This window comes from Halichoerus grypus, chromosome 5 (assembly GCF_964656455.1).
Source record: "Halichoerus grypus chromosome 5, mHalGry1.hap1.1, whole genome shotgun sequence".
NCBI lineage: Eukaryota > Metazoa > Chordata > Mammalia > Carnivora > Phocidae > Halichoerus > Halichoerus grypus.
The window spans coordinates 2,618,095-2,639,588 of NC_135716.1; the positions used below are offsets into that span (position 1 = coordinate 2,618,095).

At 54.5% G+C, this 21,494-nt stretch overlaps 1 protein-coding gene across 1 annotated transcript in view; it reads left to right on the forward strand.

Annotated features, from left to right (window-relative positions):
• LOC118546627 (maestro heat-like repeat family member 5) overlaps positions 1-21,494 on the forward strand; it is a 74,086-nt gene that overhangs the window by 18,493 nt on the left and 34,099 nt on the right. Inside the window, exons 6-15 of the mRNA XM_036109478.2 lie at positions 632-684; positions 13,217-13,324; positions 13,619-13,735; positions 14,408-14,527; positions 15,520-15,666; positions 16,326-16,448; positions 17,149-17,228; positions 17,661-17,814; positions 19,265-19,450; positions 20,935-21,039. Coding sequence (XP_035965371.2) covers positions 632-684; positions 13,217-13,324; positions 13,619-13,735; positions 14,408-14,527; positions 15,520-15,666; positions 16,326-16,448; positions 17,149-17,228; positions 17,661-17,814; positions 19,265-19,450; positions 20,935-21,039 — 1,193 coding nt within the window. The remainder of the gene's footprint in view (positions 1-631; positions 685-13,216; positions 13,325-13,618; positions 13,736-14,407; positions 14,528-15,519; positions 15,667-16,325; positions 16,449-17,148; positions 17,229-17,660; positions 17,815-19,264; positions 19,451-20,934; positions 21,040-21,494) is intronic.

Here is a 21,494-nt window from a genome sequence, read left to right on the forward strand (position 1 = left end):
GGGGCGGTGGGAGGAAATGGATGTAGCGGCCAGCCATCTACAGGGGGGCCCGGTCCAGCGGGAGAAGCCTCAGAGGCTGAGCTTGGGAGTTTGGGCTCTGAGGCTGGGAGGAAGCAGGCCCCAGCTTAACTCGGCTTCGTACATCCTGCCCGGGACTGGCAAGCTGGGTAGAGGTCTCTCTGTGCCCAGGTCAGCTCTGAGACCCCCAGGGCCATCCCCAAAGCAGCCCTCCCTCTGAGGTTGAGTTTCCAAAGTTCCATAAAATCTTTCCGTTCTCACAACACACCCCTCTCCGAGCCTCATTTCCCCACCCTCAAGGGGATTCTAGCACATTCCAAATGGCCATGCCCAGAAGGACCCTTCCATTCACCGTCAGAGAGCCTGAGGCCCCAAGAGGCAACATGGCCCACCTGAGGTCACACAGGAGGGGCGGCCGGGCCACAGCTGGCAGCCCAGCTATCCAGACCCTGAGCCCAAGCCCAGCTCACTGCCCTCACGAAGCCAGGAAAAACAGAGGCAGGACTCACCCAGACTCAGCCCAGTGCCCAAGGGCTGGCGGAGAAGGAGCCTGAGATCCAGCCCTGGTGTGGACGTCAGACCTGGCCTCCAGCGACGCCCTTCTGTCCCACAGAGGCAATCTTCAACCAGGGAGAGAAGGCATGCTGGGAAGAGCAGCTGGCCCAGGTAGGGACGAGCCCAGCCACCGTGGCCTCCTGCGGGGATAATGGGGGCAACGGGGGAGCCGGGCACCTGCTCGCCCTGGGAGGTGGGGGTGGGGGAGGGGAAGGAGAGAGAAGCCCCACGGGTGCAGATGAGCAAACAGGCTTGGAGGGGAAAGGACTCATGGGGCTGGTCCCTGGGGGAGTTGGGAGTTGAATCTTGGTCTCTAGATGCCTGGTGCAGAGTAGGTATCCAGCCAGACAAGGCCCTTCCTTCCCATGCTGGGTGCTGGATTCACAACCGAGGGGCCAGAGAGCATGCAGAGACCACATCTGAGACCAGGGAGGGAGGAAGCAGGCCGGAGTGGACAGTGCTGCCACAGCCAAGGAGTGGGGTTGTGCAGACCCCCCTCTGACCACACACCCACGTGAGGGGCTCCTGTGGCTGGGAGAAGGGCCGTGGGCCCCCTGGCAGACCTAGGTTCGAGTCCAGATTCAACCAACCACAGCTGTGTGACCTGGGTGGCCTACTTTGCCTCTCTGTTCCTTAGTTTCCTGGTCTGTCCACTGGGGATAAAAATACCTTGCTCAAATGTTTGTTGTGAGGACTACAGGACGTAATCCACACGAAGTGCTTGTCACTGTGCTCGGTACACAAGAGGCCCTTGTTAAATGCTGGTTAATATTTTCAGTTACTAATAATAGTGGCAGCAGGACCACTGTAACAAGTGGCATCTGGTAGAAATAATACCAGGGCGGCAGAAATACGGGTAATTAATAGAAAAATAAGACAAAAAATCACTAAGGATAGAGAAGTCTTGAACAACATAATTAACCAAATTGATCTAATTGACATTTCTTTCAAATGTAAATAGAACATTCACCAAGACAGGTCGTTTGCTGGGCCGTAATCAAGTTTCAGTAAATTTAAAAAGATTGAAATCAAACAGAGTACATTGTCTGACCAGAATGTAAATCAGAGATCAATAGCAAAAATGTATCTGGAAAAACTCCAAATATTTGGAAATTAGACACTACACTTCTAAATAACCCATGGGTCAAAGAAGAAGTCGCAAGAGAAAGTAGAAAATACTTTGAACTGAACCATCATGAAAACACAGCTTATGAGAATTTGTGGGGTTCAACAGAAAACAACCTCAGGAGGAAATTTATGTTTTTAATGCCTATATTAGAAAAGAAAGGTATAAAATCTATTATCTAAAAAGCTATCCAAAAAGGTACAAATTAAACCCAAAGTAAGTAAGAAGGAAGGAAATAATAAAACCTAGTGTACAAATCAAAGAAATTTTTTAAAGCGACAAAAAAATAGTGAATAAACCCAACAGTAAGTTATTCAAAAAGTTTGATAAAATGATAAGCTCTTTGACAGCCTGACCAAAAAAATTAAAAACACAAAATGCCCCTCTCAGAACAGAAGGAATATCGCAACACATCCGTTAAGCATGGGACGGTAATAATAAAATATGATTCCAGTAAATTAAGCAGTTTAGATTGAATAGACAAAGTCCCTAAAAAACACAAACTACCAAACTATCACAAGAAGAAACAGAAAATCTGAGCAGTCCTGTATCAGAGAAATTTGAATCATAATTATAAACCTTCTCACAAAGAAAACTCCAGGCCCAGATACTTCACAGGTTAATTCCATCACATAGTTAAGGAATAAATACTATCAATTCTCTACGAATTCTCTCAGAAAAATAGGAGAAGGAACACGTCCCAAATCACGTTATGAGGCCAGCACAACCCTGACATCAAAGCCAGACGAAGACATTATGGAAAACTACAGACCAATACCCTTCATGACCTTAAGTCAAAATTCCTTAATAAAATATCCACAAAAGGAATCCAGCCAAATACAAAAAAAGATAATACACCATGATGAAGGGGGGTTTACCCCAGGGACATGAGGTCAGTTTAACTTGTGAACAGTAAGTGCCATTCAATACGTTCAGAGAATAAAGTACGGAAATTATCGCCATCTCAATGAAGGGAAAGCATTTGACAACAAGCAACATCTACTTGTGATTCGATGTGTGTTTTCCCACCAAGCGATTCTCCAGTTCTCAGTGGACCCTGACAGGGTGTCATCTCAACTCTGACATGACCTGAAGACGGCATCAGACCCACAGGTGGAGGGCTCTGTCCCACGAGACGCCCCCACTTCAGATGACAACCGCAAGTCCATCTTGTGACCTATGCTTCTGGCCAACCAGCTCCAGACAGGAGGTTCCCACGCCCCCCGCCATGGGTTTGATTGATCTGCCAGAGCAGCTCACAGAACTCAGAGAACATTTCACTCACTGGATCACTGGTTTAATGTAAGAGGATCTAACGCTGGACCAGCCAGCGACGCACAGGGTCCGGTGTGGGGAAGGGCACGGAGCCTCCGTGTCTCTCCAGGTGAGCCATTCTCCCCACATCGGCACCAACATGGAAGCTCCTGGACCCCAGTCCTGTTGCGTGTTTATGGAGTCTTCGTTACTAGGCATGACTGAGGAAATTGTTGGGCATTGGTAATGAGATCAATATGCAGCCCCGCTCTCCTCCCTGGAGGTTGGGGGTGGGACCAAAAGTTCCAACCGTCTAATCATGGTCAGCTCCCCGGCCACCAGCCCCCATCTTGTGGTTACCTACGTACGGGCTCTCCAAAAGTGACCACATCCGCATAAACTCAGGTGTGGTTACAAGAGGCTTGAATGAAAACAGAAGACACCTTTATCTTTCTTATCACTTAGGAAATCCCAAAGGTTTTAGGGGCTCTGCCAGAAATGGGATGAAGAGCAAATATATATCTCGTATTATAAATCACAATATCATAATGATAATGGCCCTCAAAGTAGGAGTAGAAGGAAACTGACATCTCTGGAGAACCTATACACCTAAAGATGACTAACTGAGCACATTCCTACTGAAAATCAGAACCACTGCCCGCACTCCTTGTCCACATTGCACCGCAGTTCCTAACCAGTGTAAGAAGGTCAGAAAAGGCAGGGAAAGACATACGGCTTGCCGCAGAAAAAGTAAAACTAACTTTCTTTGCAGATGACATGGTTGCATATACAGAAAACCTTACAGAAGCTTAACAAACACTACAGCTGTTCATTGCAAGTAGAAATTAGCAAGATCTCAAAATATGAGATCAATATGTAGAAGACTACTGAATGTTTAGACTAGCAACAAACAATTGGAAAATAAATTTAAAAAAACAGTGACATATCGACATTAAAAACATAAAAGACGCAAAGACACATTTAACAAAATATCTGCAAGATCCTCACAAAACAGTGTAGAAAGCAATTAAAGAAAGCCTACACAAGTAGAGATGTGGGATGTTCATGGATAAGAAGACTCAGCAACGGTAAGATGTCACTTCTCCCAAAATCGATTGATAGATTCAGCGTAATGCCTATCAAACTACAAAATTTTCATTTAATGAAAATTTTAAATAAAAATTAAAATTTTACATGGAAATTTCACAGGACCTAGAATAGCCAAAACAATCTTGAAAAAAAGGAGAATTACAGCACCTGATTGCAAGATCTACCATTGTTTAAAAAAAAAATTGGGTAAACGTAAAGCTCAATTGGCTTTATTCAGTGATTTCGTGAATCGGGCTGCATCCCATCTGGTGCCTAGAAGAGGACTGCAAAGGTCTGCTCACATGGGAGAATTTATAGGTGGCAGAGGCGGGGACCAGGAAGGAGCAGGGTACGTCACCTTTCCTTGGGGGCCGGCAGGGGTCTACCAGGCGTCTACTTCGCCCCTGCTAACCAGGAAATCCCAGAGGGACCACAGGTCACAGGCCTGGGGGAGGTGGACGCTGCAGCCAGGTGAGGTGCTGTGCCTTGTTTTGGTGATATGGACTTAGCACAGGTGGCTCCGTGTGGGGCCTCTTGTGTCTCTTTTAACAGTGGCCCCCTTTGGGTGAGACTCACAGCTTAATGAGAGAAGTGGTCAGAAGCCAAGGCATTCGAGCCACCCCCACCATTGCTGTGAGGTTCCTGCCACCTCTGTCCACCCTGTGTGACACTCACAGGTTGTGGGGTGTTTGCTAAATCTCTGTGATAGCCACAGGCCAGGACTTCAAGTTCACAGCCTTCACGTTGGTCGCCGTCTCTGTCTTCGTTTCTTTCCTGGTGTTCCAGTCTTGGGGAGGTCGTTGGCTTGGTGAGCACACCAGGGTTGTTGCTGTGATGACTACGAGCAGGGGAATTCCAAGTGGTCAAGGCTCACGTGATCTCCCCGTGCAGTGGGTGCTGCATCCCTGGAGATGGTGGGAGGTACACCCCAAGGGGGAAACATGTATTCCAACAGTTTCTTTGTCACTGTGAGGGCATGGGCCCTGCAGCAGGGAAAGGCTTCAACCCATCCAGAAAACAACATCCAGTAGCAAGGACATGTCGATAACCCATGCCACATGGTGGTGGACAAGGTCCAGCTGCAGGTGCTCAAAGCATCCGGAAGGAGGCCTCCGGGAACAAAATTAGTTCCCCTGGGATTATGGACCCAACAGGTCAGACGCTGATGGTAGACTATTTCTGAAATTTTGTAGAAGTTCTCCCTCCGATGTGTATTCGTATTTTGAGTCATCTTAAATGCACCGTGGTGGATTAAGGAACGCAAAAACGCCCCAAAATGGGGTTTGCCAGGGAGCCAGGAAGGACCAGGAGGCCCTCTTGGGTTGCCCACGGCCCCAGTTGTTCGCCAAGTTTGCAAACCATCATTCCCCCGCCGTGGTGTCTCGGGTTCAAAAGCAGACTGCTGCCATGTTTCAGGATGGCAAACATCTGGCAGTGAGGGGTCATTTTTTGCAGAGGCAGAATGGATTCAGCCTTTAGAGACAGCGTGGCCGCTGCCTTTCCGCGAGGACAGCTGGCGCTTCCCAAGGCGCAGGCTCAGTCCTTCTAGCGTGAGTCTCAGTTGTGATGACAGCGATTCCAGAAGGGAAGGGAATAGCAGCAAAGAGCTCGTTTACTTGGTGTCCACTTTGATTGGGTTCTCCGAGGACGTAAGGAAACCCGTCTGTCTCCACAACATCCCCCATCATGGACGGCCCTGCAAGCAGAACTGCTGAGAGTGTGACTATTACCGGTTCGTCCTTCTGGTCACTGCACGCTGGGACAAGGGCCTGGGAGTCCTGCCCGGTGGGTGGATTTAGCTCGCTCGAGGCTCCCCCTCCTGAGCAGCTCCTACCCGGCAGTCACATCAGCAGCAGCTTGGAAATGTCCTTTTCCCCTTGTGCAGCAGGACCCAACAACAAACAAGGTTAGATCAGGATTAGTCACAGGGGCGTCTTGTAAACCAGGACGCGGCGTCACAAAACGGGCCGTGATGACCTCGCCAGCATAGGGCTCGCCTCAGCAGGTGGAGGTCATAACACGGGGGATGAACAACGCTGCAGTGTGTGAGATGCCGCTTGGGTGGAGAAAGCAGAAGGATCTCACAGGAGGTGAGTCTGCTGCAGAGAAACAGTGAGTCAGTTCAGAGTCACGAAACTCGGGACGTGATGTGCAGTTTGCAAATAAGCCTCATTTCCTAGGATTACATCTGCCGAGGCTTCTACTCACTTGGCAGCCCCGGCGGGAGCCGTTGGGCAGCTGGGGTGGGCCCGGGCGCCAGAACCAGGGTGCAAGCCAGAACACGCAGTAGGCTGGGGTTTCCTGCCACGTGTGCGTGAGCATCCCCGGGGCTTGACTGTCTGTCTTCTACACAAACAAGGGGAAAGGTTGGAATGGTTAGGTGGGCCTGAGGCAGCTGGTTCCTGCACGCCTGGTTTTAGTCCTATAAAGGCTGCTTGTGCTTACCCCCCCAAGGAGTGGGTTCAGGGACTGGAATTTTAGTAAGTTCGTAGCATGGCGAAGCCAATGGAAAAAAATTAGGAGCCCATGGTCCACGATAACCAGCCGGCCTCGAAATACACAAAGCTACTGCTTAGTCGTGGGCCTAGGACATTCTCTGATTAGCTTGATCCTTCCTGGGGCTAGACAGCTGGATTCCTTCAGCACATGGGTTATGACCTAGGTGATGAGAAGTACCTGGAGATCATCGTGATTTCTCTTTAGAGACCTGATGCCCCTTTGCAGCTGAGTATTGCAGCAAATACACAGAATCCGTCATGGACATCTCGTCGGGAGCTGAGCACAGCAGGAGGCTGTCCCTGTGCTGTAGAGGCTCGATTTCCCAGGGATGTAGGGTGTTCCACTCTCGGTGGGGCACTCGGGACCAATGAGACCCCTGAGGCATGACCGTCCAGGTATATTGTCGATTGTTCCAAGTCAAGGCAAACAGATATTGGCTGTTGGGGTCCAGGGACAATGGAAGAGACTGAACAAAGCCCACCATTTTTTTTGAGGGGGGGGAAGGGCAGAGGGAGAGAGAATCTCAAGCCCGGCACAGAGCCCGAGGTAGGACTCCATCTCACAACCCTGAGATCATGACCTGAGCCAAAATCAAGAGTCGGACGTTCAACCGACTGAGCCACCTGGGCACCCCAAAGTCCACCATTTTGAATAGTGAACCCCTGTGAGTCTGGTGGAACTTGGAACAGAAGGGGTTCCGGGTTTGGAACTTCTGGGAAAGAGAGAACAACTGTCTTGTTAGTGGCTCTCAGTCCTGGACAAATCACCATCCTGTCCATTAGGTTTCTGGACAGGCAAGATGGCCTGTTCCAGGGCCGGTGCAGGGAACGATCGGCCCCTGGGCGGTCAGGTCTTTCTCCTGTTGGCGTGAGGCCTTGTTTGGCCTCGGGCTTCAGTGGGTGTTGAGGCAATTTGGGAAGAAGTGTAGTTATGTCTATGTGAATCTTTATAGGCTCTTTACTTTTACTCTCCCAGTGTCAGTGTTAGAGGTGGACAACAGATTTTCAGGCACCTCAGTAATAAATTGAGGGACTTAATGGTTAGGTGGGCCTGAATTGTTGAAATTCCTCCTCTTCTATGTCAAGGACAGATTGTAAAGAACACAAAAGTTTCGGGTTGGTCAGGAAATTCTAAGGCGAGGTCTCCAATGGAGGCAAAACATATTAGCCCTTTGAATTTAGAAAGGTCTCTACTGAACAGGTTGACGGAGGCCATATCACACAACAAAAAAACGTTTTCCAGGGAAAGGTCCCTGGCTGAGAAAGAAACTCCCTCTGAACTCGATCAGATGCCCTCACTATGGAAACCTTCCTCACTCTGAGGAATTTGCTGTCCTGGGAGAGACTGTAGCTCTGGGATCTACCAGAATGTGGCAAGGCTTCCCACTAATTTCATTTTAGTTTAAGGGGGTTGCTGAGTTCCGAGAACCCCGCAAGCCCCGTCAGCCTGGGAGGCCCGCATGGGTTGGGGGGGGCCCGGGGACACGCGACGTGGTGTGGGCCCATGGGGCCTGTGGGGACAGCTCTCCAGCGCCCAGCTGATTACAGCGGAGACAGCAGTCCCGGGAGGCCCAGCTGCTACTCCAGGTCCCTGACCCCGGGGCCGCTGCCGCTGTCAGGCCAACGGCTTGGCGGACTTCTGTTTGCGGCCTTGCTCCCATGTCCTTTCAAAGTGCTCAGCTGCTGTCGTGAGTTCAGTCAGACCCATGGCCTCCCATCCTATTTTGTGTCTTTTTATCAATCCCCTAATGTTGGGAGATGCTCCAGGTACAAATAGGGCAGCTAGAACACGTTGGGTGCCCTCGGTTATTGTCTAAACCGCGGAACACTGGAGGAAGGGACCTTCCAGGCAGACTTTGAAGTCGGCCACAGGCCTGTCCATTGTCGGCACATTTGAGTAACTGCAATCCCTGCGGCCCGAGAGAGCTCTAGGAACGGCTTGGGAAAGGTCGCTGCTTTTTGTGGCCCCTAAGGGGACCGTGTTGAAGGTTGGGGATCCTCGGGTGACACCATCCTGCCTCAGCTTCCACTTTGGGGCTTCCCACCCCCACCAGCAGGTGCACAGCTGACGAAGGTCTGGCACCCCGGGGTAAGAAATCTAAATTCTTCAGAGAACTTTTGAGGACCCTCCCTGGATTTAGGAAATTCTTTAACGATTGCCCTTAGTTTGGCCTTTGACCAAGGAATAAAAGATGCTGAGGAAGATCCCTGAGCCTCCAGCAGTTTTATTTTTAAAGTAACTGTGTCATGGCCTCTGCAGAGTCGGGAGAGTGTGAGATCTCGGGTCAAGGAGGAAGGAGCGAGCCCAAGGAGTCACATCAGTCCCAGTGTCTTGTTTTAGGCAGCTCTTGTGTCTCTCGTTTTTCATTAGCCTTCTGCAATGAATCTTTGAAGCTTTTCTGGGATCGTGAAGACTTTTAGAAGCTTCCGCATCGCAATTAAACTAGGTATCCCCTTCTGTTTGTTTAGTCTGGGAAACCTTGTTCTCAGGTCCACTTCTGAACTAAACGATCCTGTCTCATTGGAATCTTCCTCATAATGGCCATTGTAATTTTAGGCTGTTTTTAGTAAGATTTTGGCATTTTTGCAGATATTTATAGCTCTGGGACCATAGTTCTTAGACATAAAATAAGCGGGTGTGGTAGAAAGTGGTGCACTTGACTCTTTGGGGTTTAAGGATCTCATTCTTTTTGTTTTTTCTTCTTCCTTGTTTAGCTAAGCCTTTGGGGGTTTCTCAGAGCCAAACTAATACCTAAGAGAGATATGCTTCGAGGTTGGGGATCGTGCCTATTCTACCGTGCCCCTCACTATGGGGAAATTTTCTTGAGGTTGACAGGTGACCTAGTGTCCATCTAACCCATTCTGTGACCAACTGATCCTAACACAGGAGTCAGAATTAGGTGGCAAGCGCTCTAATAGTTTTTAAGTACTTGACGGTGCCCGCCAATTCTTGAGGCTTTTTGGTTCCGAGAGCCCAGTTAGCAGGAGCCTTTGTCTACAAAACAAGATGCACACACACAGCAGCAGTGACCAGGGCCACCAGCAATCCGGCCTGGAAGCGGGGAATTGGGGAAGGACTGAACCGGAAGACCCCAAAACTGAGGTCTGGAGACTGGACTGGGCTTCCAAGCGAAAGGGGGCTGCAAGTAGGGTGTCAGGGAGACTGGAGCTCAGGGCAAAGAGCAGAGATCAGCGCAGAGAGAGCGGGGCTCAGCGCAGGGGGCGGGGCTCGGCGCAGAGAGGGCGGGGCTCGGCGGGGAGAGGGCAGGGCTCAGCACAGAGGGCGGGGCTCTGCAGAGGGGCGGGGCTCAGCGCTGGGGGCGGGGCTCGTGAGGAGGGGCGGGGCTAAGCACAGGGGAGGGGCTCGGTGCGGAGGGGGCGGGGCTCGGCGCAGAGAGGGCGGGGCTCAGCGCAGGGGGCGGGGCTCGGCGCAGAGAGGGCGGGGCTCGGCGGAGAGAGGGCAGGGCTCAGCACAGAGGGCGGGGCTCTGCAGAGGGGCGGGGGCTCGGCGCTGGGGCGGGGCTCGTGCGGAGGGGGCGGGGCTAAGCACAGGGGAGGGGCTCGGCGCAGAGAGGGAGGGGCTCGGCGCATGGGGCGGGGCTCAGAGCTGGCAGCCCTCCAGAGGCCTTGCGCCAAACAGCCTCAAACTGGAGACAGCCCGTGCCAGGCAGAGCAGTTCCCCAGCCAACAACCAGAAGTCCGTCTGTAAGCCTCCACCTGAAGAAGCTGGAGAATGAAAAGCAAGTGGAAGAAACGACGCAGGGGACAGGGAATGATAGAAGTCGCAGCAGAGAGCAGTGGACTTCCGACCCGTGCGGCACGACGAAGGCGTGACAGACACATGCTGGGAACACCAGGCACACAGAGCGCGCCTGCAGAATGCCAAGTGTATGGTGTCCTAGAAAACGCAAAACCAGACCGTGGTGACGTCAGTGACGGTTCTGTAGTGATGGAGATTGACTAGGAAGGGGAGTGAGGGAGCTTTGTGGGCTGGTGGAATATGCTCTAGTTCTTGGTAGGGTGAGAGTTGTGTGGGTCTGTACGTTTGTCACAGTGCATCGTGCCCCACGGTAAAGATCTATGCCTTCCACGAAACATGCCTCCATAAAAATATCCAAAACCCAGACACACAGATGGCCAAGAGTCCCCTGAAAAGATGCTCAACATCACTCACCGGCAGGGAAATGCAAATTGGAACCGCAATGAGATGCCACCTCACACCTGTCAGAATGGTGACTACTATCAGAAAGACAAGAAATAACAAGTCTGTTGGCGAGGATGTGCTGAAAAGGGAATTCTCAGGCACTGTTGGTGGGAATGCAAACTGGTGCAGCCACTCTGGAGAACAGGATGGAGGTTCCTCAAAAAAATAAAAATAGAATTGCCATATGATCCAGGTGTCCTACTACTGGGTATTTATCCAAAGAAAACAAAAACACTAATTTGAAAAGATACACACACCTCTATGTTCACTGCGGCATTATTCACAATAGCCAAGATATGGAAGCAGCCCAAGTGTCCATCCAGAGATGAATGGGTAAAGAAGGTGTAGTATATATACACAATGGAATATTACACAGCCATAAAAAAGAATGAGATCTTGCCACCTACAACGACATGGATGGATGTAGTGGGTATTATGCTGAGTGAAGTAAGTGGGTCAGAGAAAGACAAATACATATGATTTCACTCATATGTGGAATTGAAGAAACAAAACAAATGAACAAACAAACAAACAAACAAAAAACTGGACTCCTGAATACAGAGAACCACCAGAACTCTGGTGGCTGCAGAGGGGAGGGGATTGGAGGGTGGGCGAATCAGGCAAAGGGGGTTAAGAGGTACAAATTTCCAATTATAAATAAGTCACAGGGGTGGAAAGTGCAGCGTGGGGAATACAGTCAATCATCGTCAAGACGTTGTGTGGTGACCGCACTCACCGTGGTGAGCTCTGAGTGACGTACAGAAATGTTGAATCACTATGTTGCGCACCTGACACTAATATCACGCTGTGTTTTAACTACACTTCAGTAAAAAATATTTAAAACATATTAATATCTCGGCTGCAGAAACATACAAAACTCACACTAATTCCCATAAATAGTGTTGCATCAGTGTGGGTCAAGCTTTTACCGCCAAGTGAGGTTGCTGCTAAGCCATGCAAGCGTGTTTAGTTTTCTGAGTTTTTGAATCTGGACCTCGGATGAGGAGCGGCGGCACCGGTCCGTGCCACGCTGAACGGAAGTGGACACTAGTTGAGAACCAGGGCTGCCAGGTAGCCCTGGTCCCATGGGGTTCAGCTGACACCTGTCCTGGGGGCGGTGGCTGGCGGGGGTGGGGGGAGGGAGTAGCCATCAGGCCCTGCTGCACCCCAGCATCCTGCAGACACGGGGCAAAACTGGGGCAAACTCCTCCAGACTCTGCCACAAGCCCGGGGCAGTTTCCACCCCCTCCCCCGCCCCAGGGAGCATCGCCAGAGAGGGCGCCAAAGGTCCCACCTGCAGGGGGCGCTCTAAGCGGGCTTGCGTCCAGGAAGGCTGCTTGTGTTCCAACCTAGGTACCTATTAGTGCTCCTTTAGGATGAATTCCTAGAAATGGAATTGCTTGGGGAAAGGCACACACGCTTTAAACTGTAATCGATGCTGCCAAAACCTTCACCAAAAAAAATGTAGACCTTCCCACCAAAGGACACTTCCTGCTGACACCGGGCAGTTTTATATTTTGCCAGTCTTAGGCAGAACGATACATTGTCTTAATTTCCATTCCTTAAATATGAGCAAGGCTGAGTGTATAGTATGTCTGTAATGCATGTGTGTTTTCGTCCTGTCTAAGTGGATTGTCCCCGGTTCCTTACTGGTTTGTGAAGTGCTCTTTATCACTTATACTAACCCTTGACAATGGGTTGCAGAAAAACCAAAAAACAAGCAAACAAAAACAACGTACTGCATCTTTCAACTTAATTTATGGTGGTTTTGCTGAACAAACTTCTTAAAATATTTATCTTCATATTTATCAGTCATTTTTTTTATAAAGATTTTTGGGTTTGGGATCAAACTTAGGAGGAGTATCTTCACCCCAAAGGACCTTAGGATCAAAATCTTGGACTTGTTGAACTGTGGAATCTGGGAACATTGGGAAATAGAGAAATCTTGTGGTCATCATATGTTAGGGCAAAACTTCTAGGACTTTATATTTAGAAGAGACACTTCATCTGTTCATTTGATCTCTCATTCATTCATTCCAAACAATACTGATCGAGCATCGACTATGTGTCGGGCACTTTGCCAGGTGCCAGGGAGACAGCCTGGAACGGAGGTGACAGACCCTGCTCTCCCAGCACCCACACTTTCTGGCCGGGCTGCCTTCAGCTGACACTGAACATCTGTGATGTCTGAGCCTCTGCCCAGTGCCGGGGACACGGGCAGGCTCCTGGTTTCCAGCGTCTCCTTGAACACCTCCAGGGAGGGGAATCTCAAGGAGTGAGATCCCCACTCCTGGAGGCTATCAAGCAAATCAGAGGGCTGGCCTTGGAGACTCAGGGGAAGCAAAGCAAGAGAATGAGGGAGTCAGGGCTCTAAGTGGCCAGAGCGGGCCAGGGCAGGTGGAGGCCTCAGCTCTAGCCCGCAGGGTGGAGGGAGGGAGCGCTCCAGCCCTGCCCACACCCCTCTGCTCACAGATGGCTGTCAAGTCGGTCCAGTTCCTGAACACAGATGTGTGGTCCAAGGAGCTGCTGTTGGCACTCACCAAGCCTGACCAGACACATCAGGAGCAGCCCCCAGAGAAGGTGGACCACACCCTGTCTCCCCACCACGCAGGCCCAGGGGCTCTGTCCATAGGATGCACACCTAAAGCAAGGCCCAGGGCCCTAGAAAGACACTGGGACCCAAAGGAAACAGGGGAACTTGGAGTTGCACCCCTGAAACTCCACCAGGGAGGGGCCTGATGATCCTAGAGCAGGGTCGTGAGGGTGGCTACAGGAGCCCAGGGAGGCTGGGGGAGCCTGGTCAGGGGAGAAGGCTGGCCATCGGGGTGGACAGAAGTGGCTCAGGCCCAGGACAAGAAGCTGAACCTCCCCCAGGCTTTTCTGTTCATCTACTATGGGCTGATCCTTCAAGCTGAGGACAACAGCACCACCGTCAGGACACACGTGAGAACCCTCCTGGACACGTCCCACCAGTGGCCCAAGCAGAGGGAGGTGAGGCCCTGGCCCCCCAGCCCAGCCCAGGGCTGCCTGACCCTGACCTCAACCTTAGCCTGATCCCTGGTTATACCCTGAGCCTTGATCAGGTCATATAAAGAAATCTGATCCTTTTCACACACTGACCCCTGAACCCGGTCACAGTCTGAGCCCTGATCCCTGGTCATACCCTGAGCCCTGATCCTGGTTATACTCTGAGCCCTGACCCTGGTCACACACTGAGCCCTGATCCTGGTCATACTCTGAGCCCTGATCCTGGCCACACTCTGGGTCCTGATCCCAGTCACACACTAAGCCCTGACCCTCGTCACACTCTGAGCTCATCAAAGCTTATGTCCTCTCCTTTGTCCCACATCTATTTTCTGGACCTTCATTTCTTCCTCTGGCCCAGGTCTGTTCAGAGCTAGTGGGGGCAGAGGGAGGTAACAGACCTCCAGGGAGTCACCCCTCCCTGCTGCCTCCCACACCATCCACCAGCCCCATAAGAGATGCCTCCCCAGGGTTGGGCTCAGAGTTGCATGTCCTAAAGAGCATGGGGATGGGAGGCAGATGCCCTGTGACCCTGGACAAGTCCGTTCCCTTTCTGGGCCTCAATTCCACACCCCCAGGTGAGAGTCCAGGCCTGGTTCTGTGACCCGCATCGGTGACCCCACTCCCCTGCACCTGTAGGGTATCGCGCTCACCATAGGGCTGGCCGCAGTGCGCCACCTGGACCACGTCTGGGCTGTCCTGGAGCAGTTTGGCCGGAGCATGCCCATTAAATGGAGCCTCCACAGCTTCTGCCTGAAGGTTCTGGCCCTTGGGTTGTTGGGGGCCTCAGCAAGGGGCTGGAACATCAGGACTCCCACCCTCCATGAAGGTCTGGGCCTCCAAGAGGGTCTCCTGCGACAGTTAGGGGCATAGGCTTTGCAGCAAGCATCCTGGCCTCCAGTCCCACCTGCAGTGTGCCCCTCATGCCTCAGTTTCTCTTCTGAATAACAATCCCCACCCCCCGGCTGTTGGGATGGAAACAGGCCATGGCTTTGAAGAGCCTGGCAGGTACTCAGGTGACAGCTCTCTCAGGGGCTGTGGCGGTGGCTGTGTTTATTAATGGGTCTCTGGCCACGTGCCCCGCCTGAAACGACAGACAAGAGCCTGTGCCCCTGCTGATGGACGGCCTGTCGTCCCCGGATCACTCCTGCGGGCAGCAGCAGGACTGCACGAGGGAGCCCTCTAGGACAAGCGGGGACAAAGGGCTGGCCGCCGCCTCAGGGTCCCACAGCCGGCAGGTGGCAGAGCAGGGACGGGGACCCACATCTCAAACCCTCAGAGGGGGCTTGGTCCTTGATGGGCAGTGGAGCCATGTGGTCCTCAGGTGGCATCTGAGGGGTGTCTTGGATGCCCCCCACCCCCACTCTCTGGGTCTCCCTCGGATCTGAAGGAGTGCCCCATTCCCATCTCTCTAGGTTGAGGCATGGCCCTGCCAGGCCCCCAGTAGCCCAAGGGGGGAAGCAGGGGGGAGAAGGGCCCCAGGCTCCCGGGGAGGGGGCTACCACAAGGCAGGGAGGGTGAGGGGCTAGGACTCTGGCCAGTTCTGAGTAACCTCACAGGCCCATTCCAACCCCCCAGAGAGACAACTTCATCTTCCCTATTTTCCTACTGAGGTAAACTGAGTCTTGCCACCACTCAGGACACCGTGCCTGCAGTACCGTGCTAGGGTCCAGAGTACTTCCTGTCACCGCTCCCCCAGGGGAGGGGTCAGGAGGGCCCTGACACTCCATATCTGCCCCCGCTGTGGTCAGAATTCAGAGGACCTGCAATGGAAGTGGGCCAACAGCACCATCCTCCTCGCCTACGGTCAGATGGCGGTCAGGGCCAAGGCGCACATCCTCCCGTGGGTGGACAGCATCTTGTCTCGGATGGTCTTCTATTTCCACTATAGCACCTGGGTACGGCTCCCTGGGGCCACCCCTCTGGAGCGCAGCCTCATCACACCCCAGGCCCCACCAGGACCTGGGTCAGAGGATTCTAGGACCTTCCAGGGCCTTGGAGCCCTCCTCCCCACTTCTGCCCCACTCTGGAGTCAGGAAGAGCCAGGCCTAGCCTCCCTGTTGCCCCCCCTACTCACCCCATCATCCCCCCTACAGCCACAAGGGCTTCCATGATGACCCCAGCCCCTCATTCTCCGTGGTTTGCACTTTGGGGCATTGGAAGGCCAGGAAACTCCCCACCCCACCCCTGGGACGACATTCCCCTTACTCGATACTCTGTACCTGGGGCGTCCACCCAAGGGAGCCACGAGGGCCATGCAGCCCTGTGATGCCACCACCTACCCCAGATCTTTGGGCTCTGAGGTGCCACACATCAAGGGAGAAGCCAGATATTGGGCTTCTTACAACACTCTCCTGATGTTGAAATGTTGTCAACATGTTCACAATTTAAACAAAACCACACAGGCTCCCCGCCACCAAAGCCCCACATGTGTGGCCCCAGACGAGGTCTCTGCTGTAGCCCTCAGCAATGCCCTGAGGCACACGTGACTGTGGCTCTCTCCTGCCCTTCCTGTGCCCCCCTGCACCCCCCCCTCCACGGCCTGCCCCCATCCCAGGACAAGACCCTGAAGCAGAGCTTCCTCACCGCTGTCCTCATGCTGGTGGAGGCCATCAGCCGCAATGAGGGGGCCCACAGCTACGAGTTCTCCCAGATCTCTGAGCTCCTCGAGTGTCTGATGGTGAGTCAAGGCCCTGGGGCAGAGAGAGGGCCTCACGGGACCCGTAACATCCACTAGAGGCAGGTGTTGCAAAGGGGTGGGGAAGTTGGATTTCTGGGGTGTGGCTAAGCCCCTCATAGGCTCTGGCAGCTGGGAGCACATCCGTGCCCCCCACTTCTCTTGGTTCTTCAGTGACCCTGAGCTGGCCAGGGATGTCCACCTCACAGCTGATGTAGCTGAGGCCCAGAAAGCCAGCACCATCCGCTCTGCTAATACTCTGCCCTAGCTCAGACCACGGCTCACTAGAGATGTGGGGCTCACAGAACCCCAGAGTAGTGGAGGAAGCACTCAAGTGATGGACAGTCAGAATTGTCATAATAAAATAACAATTCACTGAGCTCCTCCTGACTCAGACCCGGCGCTCTGCACCCCTGCAGGGGCAACAACACTATGTTATTTGTGAACCACAAGGCTTGGAGCAGTCTGGGGACATGCTCAAGGTCATGCAGCCAGTATGCGGGAAGCCATGACCTGGGCCCTTCTAAAGGCTGTGATCTAGTTCAGGTCACGGAGGCCCCCACGGGTTGGGGGAGAAGCTGGAGCACAATCCTGTGGGTCGCAGGAGTGCCAGGCACCGAGGTCGTCAGGCAGGACGACGCGGGGTATCAGAAGTGGGGTAGGCCCAGGCCTGAATGACTCAGGTTCACCTGGGGATCTGCAGGTGTTGGTGGAGAAGGAACCCCAGGACACGCTGTGCACGTCAACTCGCCAGCAGACCATTCACATCGTGTCCAGCCTCTGGTAGGCTCCCCAGCCCCTTCACAGGCCCGTAACAGGCCCTCAGTAAACTGTGGCCACTGCTATTAACTCACACCTCAAAGAACAAAAATTTGTCATCATTTGTCAAAACCGAGCCGCTGAAGTTCCCAGTGGTGTAACCAGGGCTGGGGTGAGACCAGTCTGTCCAGTAAAGGGGAGCCCGGGGTACATGGCTTGTGAAGCGACTACTCCCAAGCAGGCCACGCTGGAGTCCCGCACACGCGCTCGTGGACTCACCCGCCCAGGAGGCCCTGCAGGCCCGGGAGGCAGAAGTGTTCCCTTGAGTCTCTGGTCAAGAGCAGAACTGCGTGAGGGGCTGCAGCTCAGGGCTCGCTGACTGTCTATTCCGGCAGGTGGCCCTTTGCCGTCACCAGCCCCCACACCCCTCCCTCACTGCCCTCTATCTCCAAACAGTAAGCTGCGGCCGCCCCTGGACTTGGAGAGGAAGTCACGGATTCTGTCCGTCTGCCTCCACAGCGTGTTGGCCCTGCCACAGCTAGACGTCCTGGAGAAACACACCTGTCTCTTTCTAGAACCGCCCAACATACAGGTGCGAAGCTGGCGCATGGTGCCCTTCAGTGAGAGGGGCCCAGCTCAGCCCGCTGCTGCTCGTGGCTTGGGAGGGGATGTGGGCTAGACAGCCAGGGCCCTTGACCCCTATAGACAGGGCAGGGAGACCCTGGGCACGTTTCTTAACCGCTCTGAGCCTCTATTTGCCCACCTGGGACATGGGGGTGATAACTGTGGAGCTGATGGTGCGTGAAGCTCGGGATGAAAGTAGACGCTGGTGTCCCGTGTCTGTGCAGGGGGTGCTCTGTGAACAGAAGTGTGAGTGGCCTTTGTCCCTGCCGGCCCCGAGAGCAGCCCTGGGCTCAGCCGCACCTGCGAAGCTGCTTAAACTAGTCACACCCACCCAGGCCCCAGCCGGCCCACCCTTGGCTGGGCCAGATACCAGCCCCCTCCGGGGATCTGTTAATAAAAGCCTCTGCTGCAGGGGGCATGTACCCATCTCCCCAGAGCACCACCAGCGCCTGACGCCTAAGTGTTCACTGTGAGGGGCACAGGGCTAGAGTTAACTGAGCATCTGCTGTGCGCCAGGTCCCGTGTATGTGTTCGCTCACCCTCCCAGCAGCACTCGTCCGGAGGGTGAGGAAACCAGCTCAGAGAAATGGAGCTGTCTGGTGGCAGAGTCAGGGTCGAACTCCACCCCTGCCCCTTGGGCCCTGATCTTCACACCACACCCCTAGGCTGGGTCCAGACTGGAATGGGGCAGATAAGCACTTCGGGTGGGGGGTGAGAGTGCAAAGGGTCCCCTGGGCCCAGGGCAACACCACAGGAGCACCCCCCGGAAGGCTGGCACCTGCCCCAACCCCTACCCCGCAGAATCCAGAGCGCCCCCATTACCAGATGACAACATCATGGCTGGCTCACCTAGGGAGCTTAGCCTGGTGCCAGACACCAGGCTGGGGGTCCTGTTCATTCCCGTTCAGTGTGCACCCCGGCAGGTGGGGCTGGCTTCACGTGCGGGTCTCAGGTGACCAAGGTAGGCACAGAGAGCTGAAGCGAGGTCCCCAGGGCACCCAGGGAGTTGATGGCCAGTGCCCAGGGCTTTGCTCCAACACACTCTGACAGGGAGGTGGGCTGGGTACTTTCTGTGGCCCCCTCCCTCCCTGAGCATGCCTGGGGAGCCAAGCAGCAAAGATTGGGGGTCTCACGTGAGACCCAACAGTCAAGACCAGCTGCATAATTTGCCACAACTAATGCATAATGAAAATGCCAGGCCCTTGTTCAAAGCTGATGAAGAATTTCAAGATGGGACCACAAAGCATTAAACCAAGTAGATCCTTCTGGGCACCAGGTCTTCGGCAGGCTGCAGGCCCGAGAAGGCAGGCCTGCTGGCAATGAACTTCCCTTGGCCACTGAGAAACCTGTGACCTTGGGCAGGTCTGACCCAGACTGCCCCCTGCCCAGTTCTGGCCTTGGGAATGTGCACGAATGGGTGCCACTCTCGCTGAGAGACCAGGGCACGCAGGCCCTGCGACAGGCCTTGGCACTCCGTCGCAGCTGGGGCTCGGCGGCTGCCTGACCTGCTCCACATCCCTGCACAGACCCTCTACAACAAGACCTCGGAGGCCCTGGACCAGATGCTGCAGAGCTTCATCATACAGAACCCCACGGCCGACGAGCTGCACTTCTTGCTGTCGGTGAGAGCCAGCTGCCCCACGGTGCGGGGGTGGGGGAGGCCCAGGAGGGCGGAGGATGGACAAAGGAAGATGACCCAGAGGAGGCAGGGCCTGAACTTGGGGTGGGGAGTGGTCCAGGAACACAGAGGCTGGAGGGCTGTCCATCTTCAGGGATCGCAGTGGCTTGGGACAACTGGAGGGTGGTATAGCAGGTGCACATGGTGGTAAGTGGGCCCTGAGCACCACACTTCAAGGAAACGGATGAGGACACAGGCCCTGACCCTGGCTGGGACCTGCCCTCCCTCCCAGAGAACTCGCTCTGCCGCCATGTCTCCAGCTGTGAGGAGGGGCTCACAACCCGACACCCCCATTCCCTCACTGCCCTCCAGGGCTCTCACCTTGATAGGAGGGAGACCAGTCAACAGGCAGGGGCAGTCCAGGGGCAGGGGAGGAACCAGAGAGGGGACACTGGCTCTGCTGGGAGGGTCGGAGGTCAGGGCCAGTGGAGGTCACTCGATGGAGAAAGGAAGGGAAGGGCAGAGCGGGCAGAGGGTGTGGCAGGGTCAAAGGTGAGACGCCTGGTGAGCACAGGGGCCAGAATGGAGAGAGCTCTGCGTGGCCAGAGCATGGGGAGGGTGCTGAGGTGGGGGCCAGGTGGGCTAGGGTTGGGTCAGGTCAGCAGGACCAGACCCCGTCCAGCCTAGAGGCCTTGTGGGGGTGAGGGGAGCCGCTGAAGCAGTGCACAGATGGAAGTCGAGGTGTGAGCCTGGCTGGGGGGAGATACCTGCATTTTCACTCACTCATTCCCACTGGGAATGTTGGTGACAAACCACAGCAGGGCCGGGAGTGGCTGCGTCTGCCACCAGCGGAAGTCACAGATGTGGTCATAGGACATTGCTGGGCCCCAGAATCTCCAAATACCGTTTACTGCTTCCGCCTTCAGAATCACTAAATGTAATCATCTATCGCTTTAACAAAGAGGCTCGAGTTGGGCTTAAAACTGTTCAATATAACCGTTTCAGTATGTGTTGGTATCCCTTTGTAATTTTGTGCGTTTATGCTGTGCACAGAAAAGCACTACTTTGAAAAGGGGTGCATGGCGCCAAGGGGGTTAAAAACCAGGAGCCTCGAAGGGCTTTGAGCAGGGAATCCCTCCTCCTCCTCCAGAGCGGGGTTGCCAGGAGCACAGGATCAGCCCAGGCAGTGCGAGGGGACGCGGAGGGCAGGACAGGGGGCGTGGTGGACGCCCAGGGGGTGGGGCCTGAGTCGAAGGTGGGCGGAGCCTGAGCTGGGGCTCCCGTCCGGAGCAGCGGAGACCAGAAGACCGCTCCCACCACCTCTCAGGAGATGGCAAGGCGGAGCCTTGATTGCCGGCGGACCGGCCAAGGGGGCGGGGCCTGGGCCAAGCCCGGCGCGCTGCGCTGGTGTCCGGGTGGCCCAGGGGAACTGGCCCGAGCAGGGGTGCGCGGCTGCAGCACCCCCTCCCCGCCCCTGCCCACCCGCAGCACCTGTACCTCTGGCTGGCGTCGGAGAAGGCACACGAGCGGCAGCGGGCTGTGCACAGCTGCGTGGCCCTTCTCAGATTCCTGAGCCACCACCCCTACCTGGATGTGAGTATCCAGCCCTCTGGCCCCACACCCCCTCTGCTGCCCCAGCCAAGCCGTCCTCCTCCTGGAGCCTGACAGGCTCGTGGGGCTCAAGGCCCCCTGGACCTCTGCCCCCAGGACGGGTGGATCCCTGAGTGCCCTACAACAGGGCATGTAATCCCCCTTTTTACACGCAAGGGAACAGGCTGGGGGCGGAGGTTGGGGCCCCCTGCTCAAGTCCTCCCGGCTGGGCTCTGAACCCAGATGCATGGACCCCTGACCCAGGAGGCTGGGCTCCTGTCAACGCTCCTTGAAGCTTTGGGCAGGTTCTTCCACGCCCTGAGCCTCAGTTCCTCGCCCAAGAAAAGGGAGGAAATGAGTCCTCCTCAGAGGGATACACTGGGAATCAGATGAGGTGCTACCTGGCCCAGTCCAGGGTCAGCGGTGACCGCAGGAACGCCTCCACCCATCACGACCCT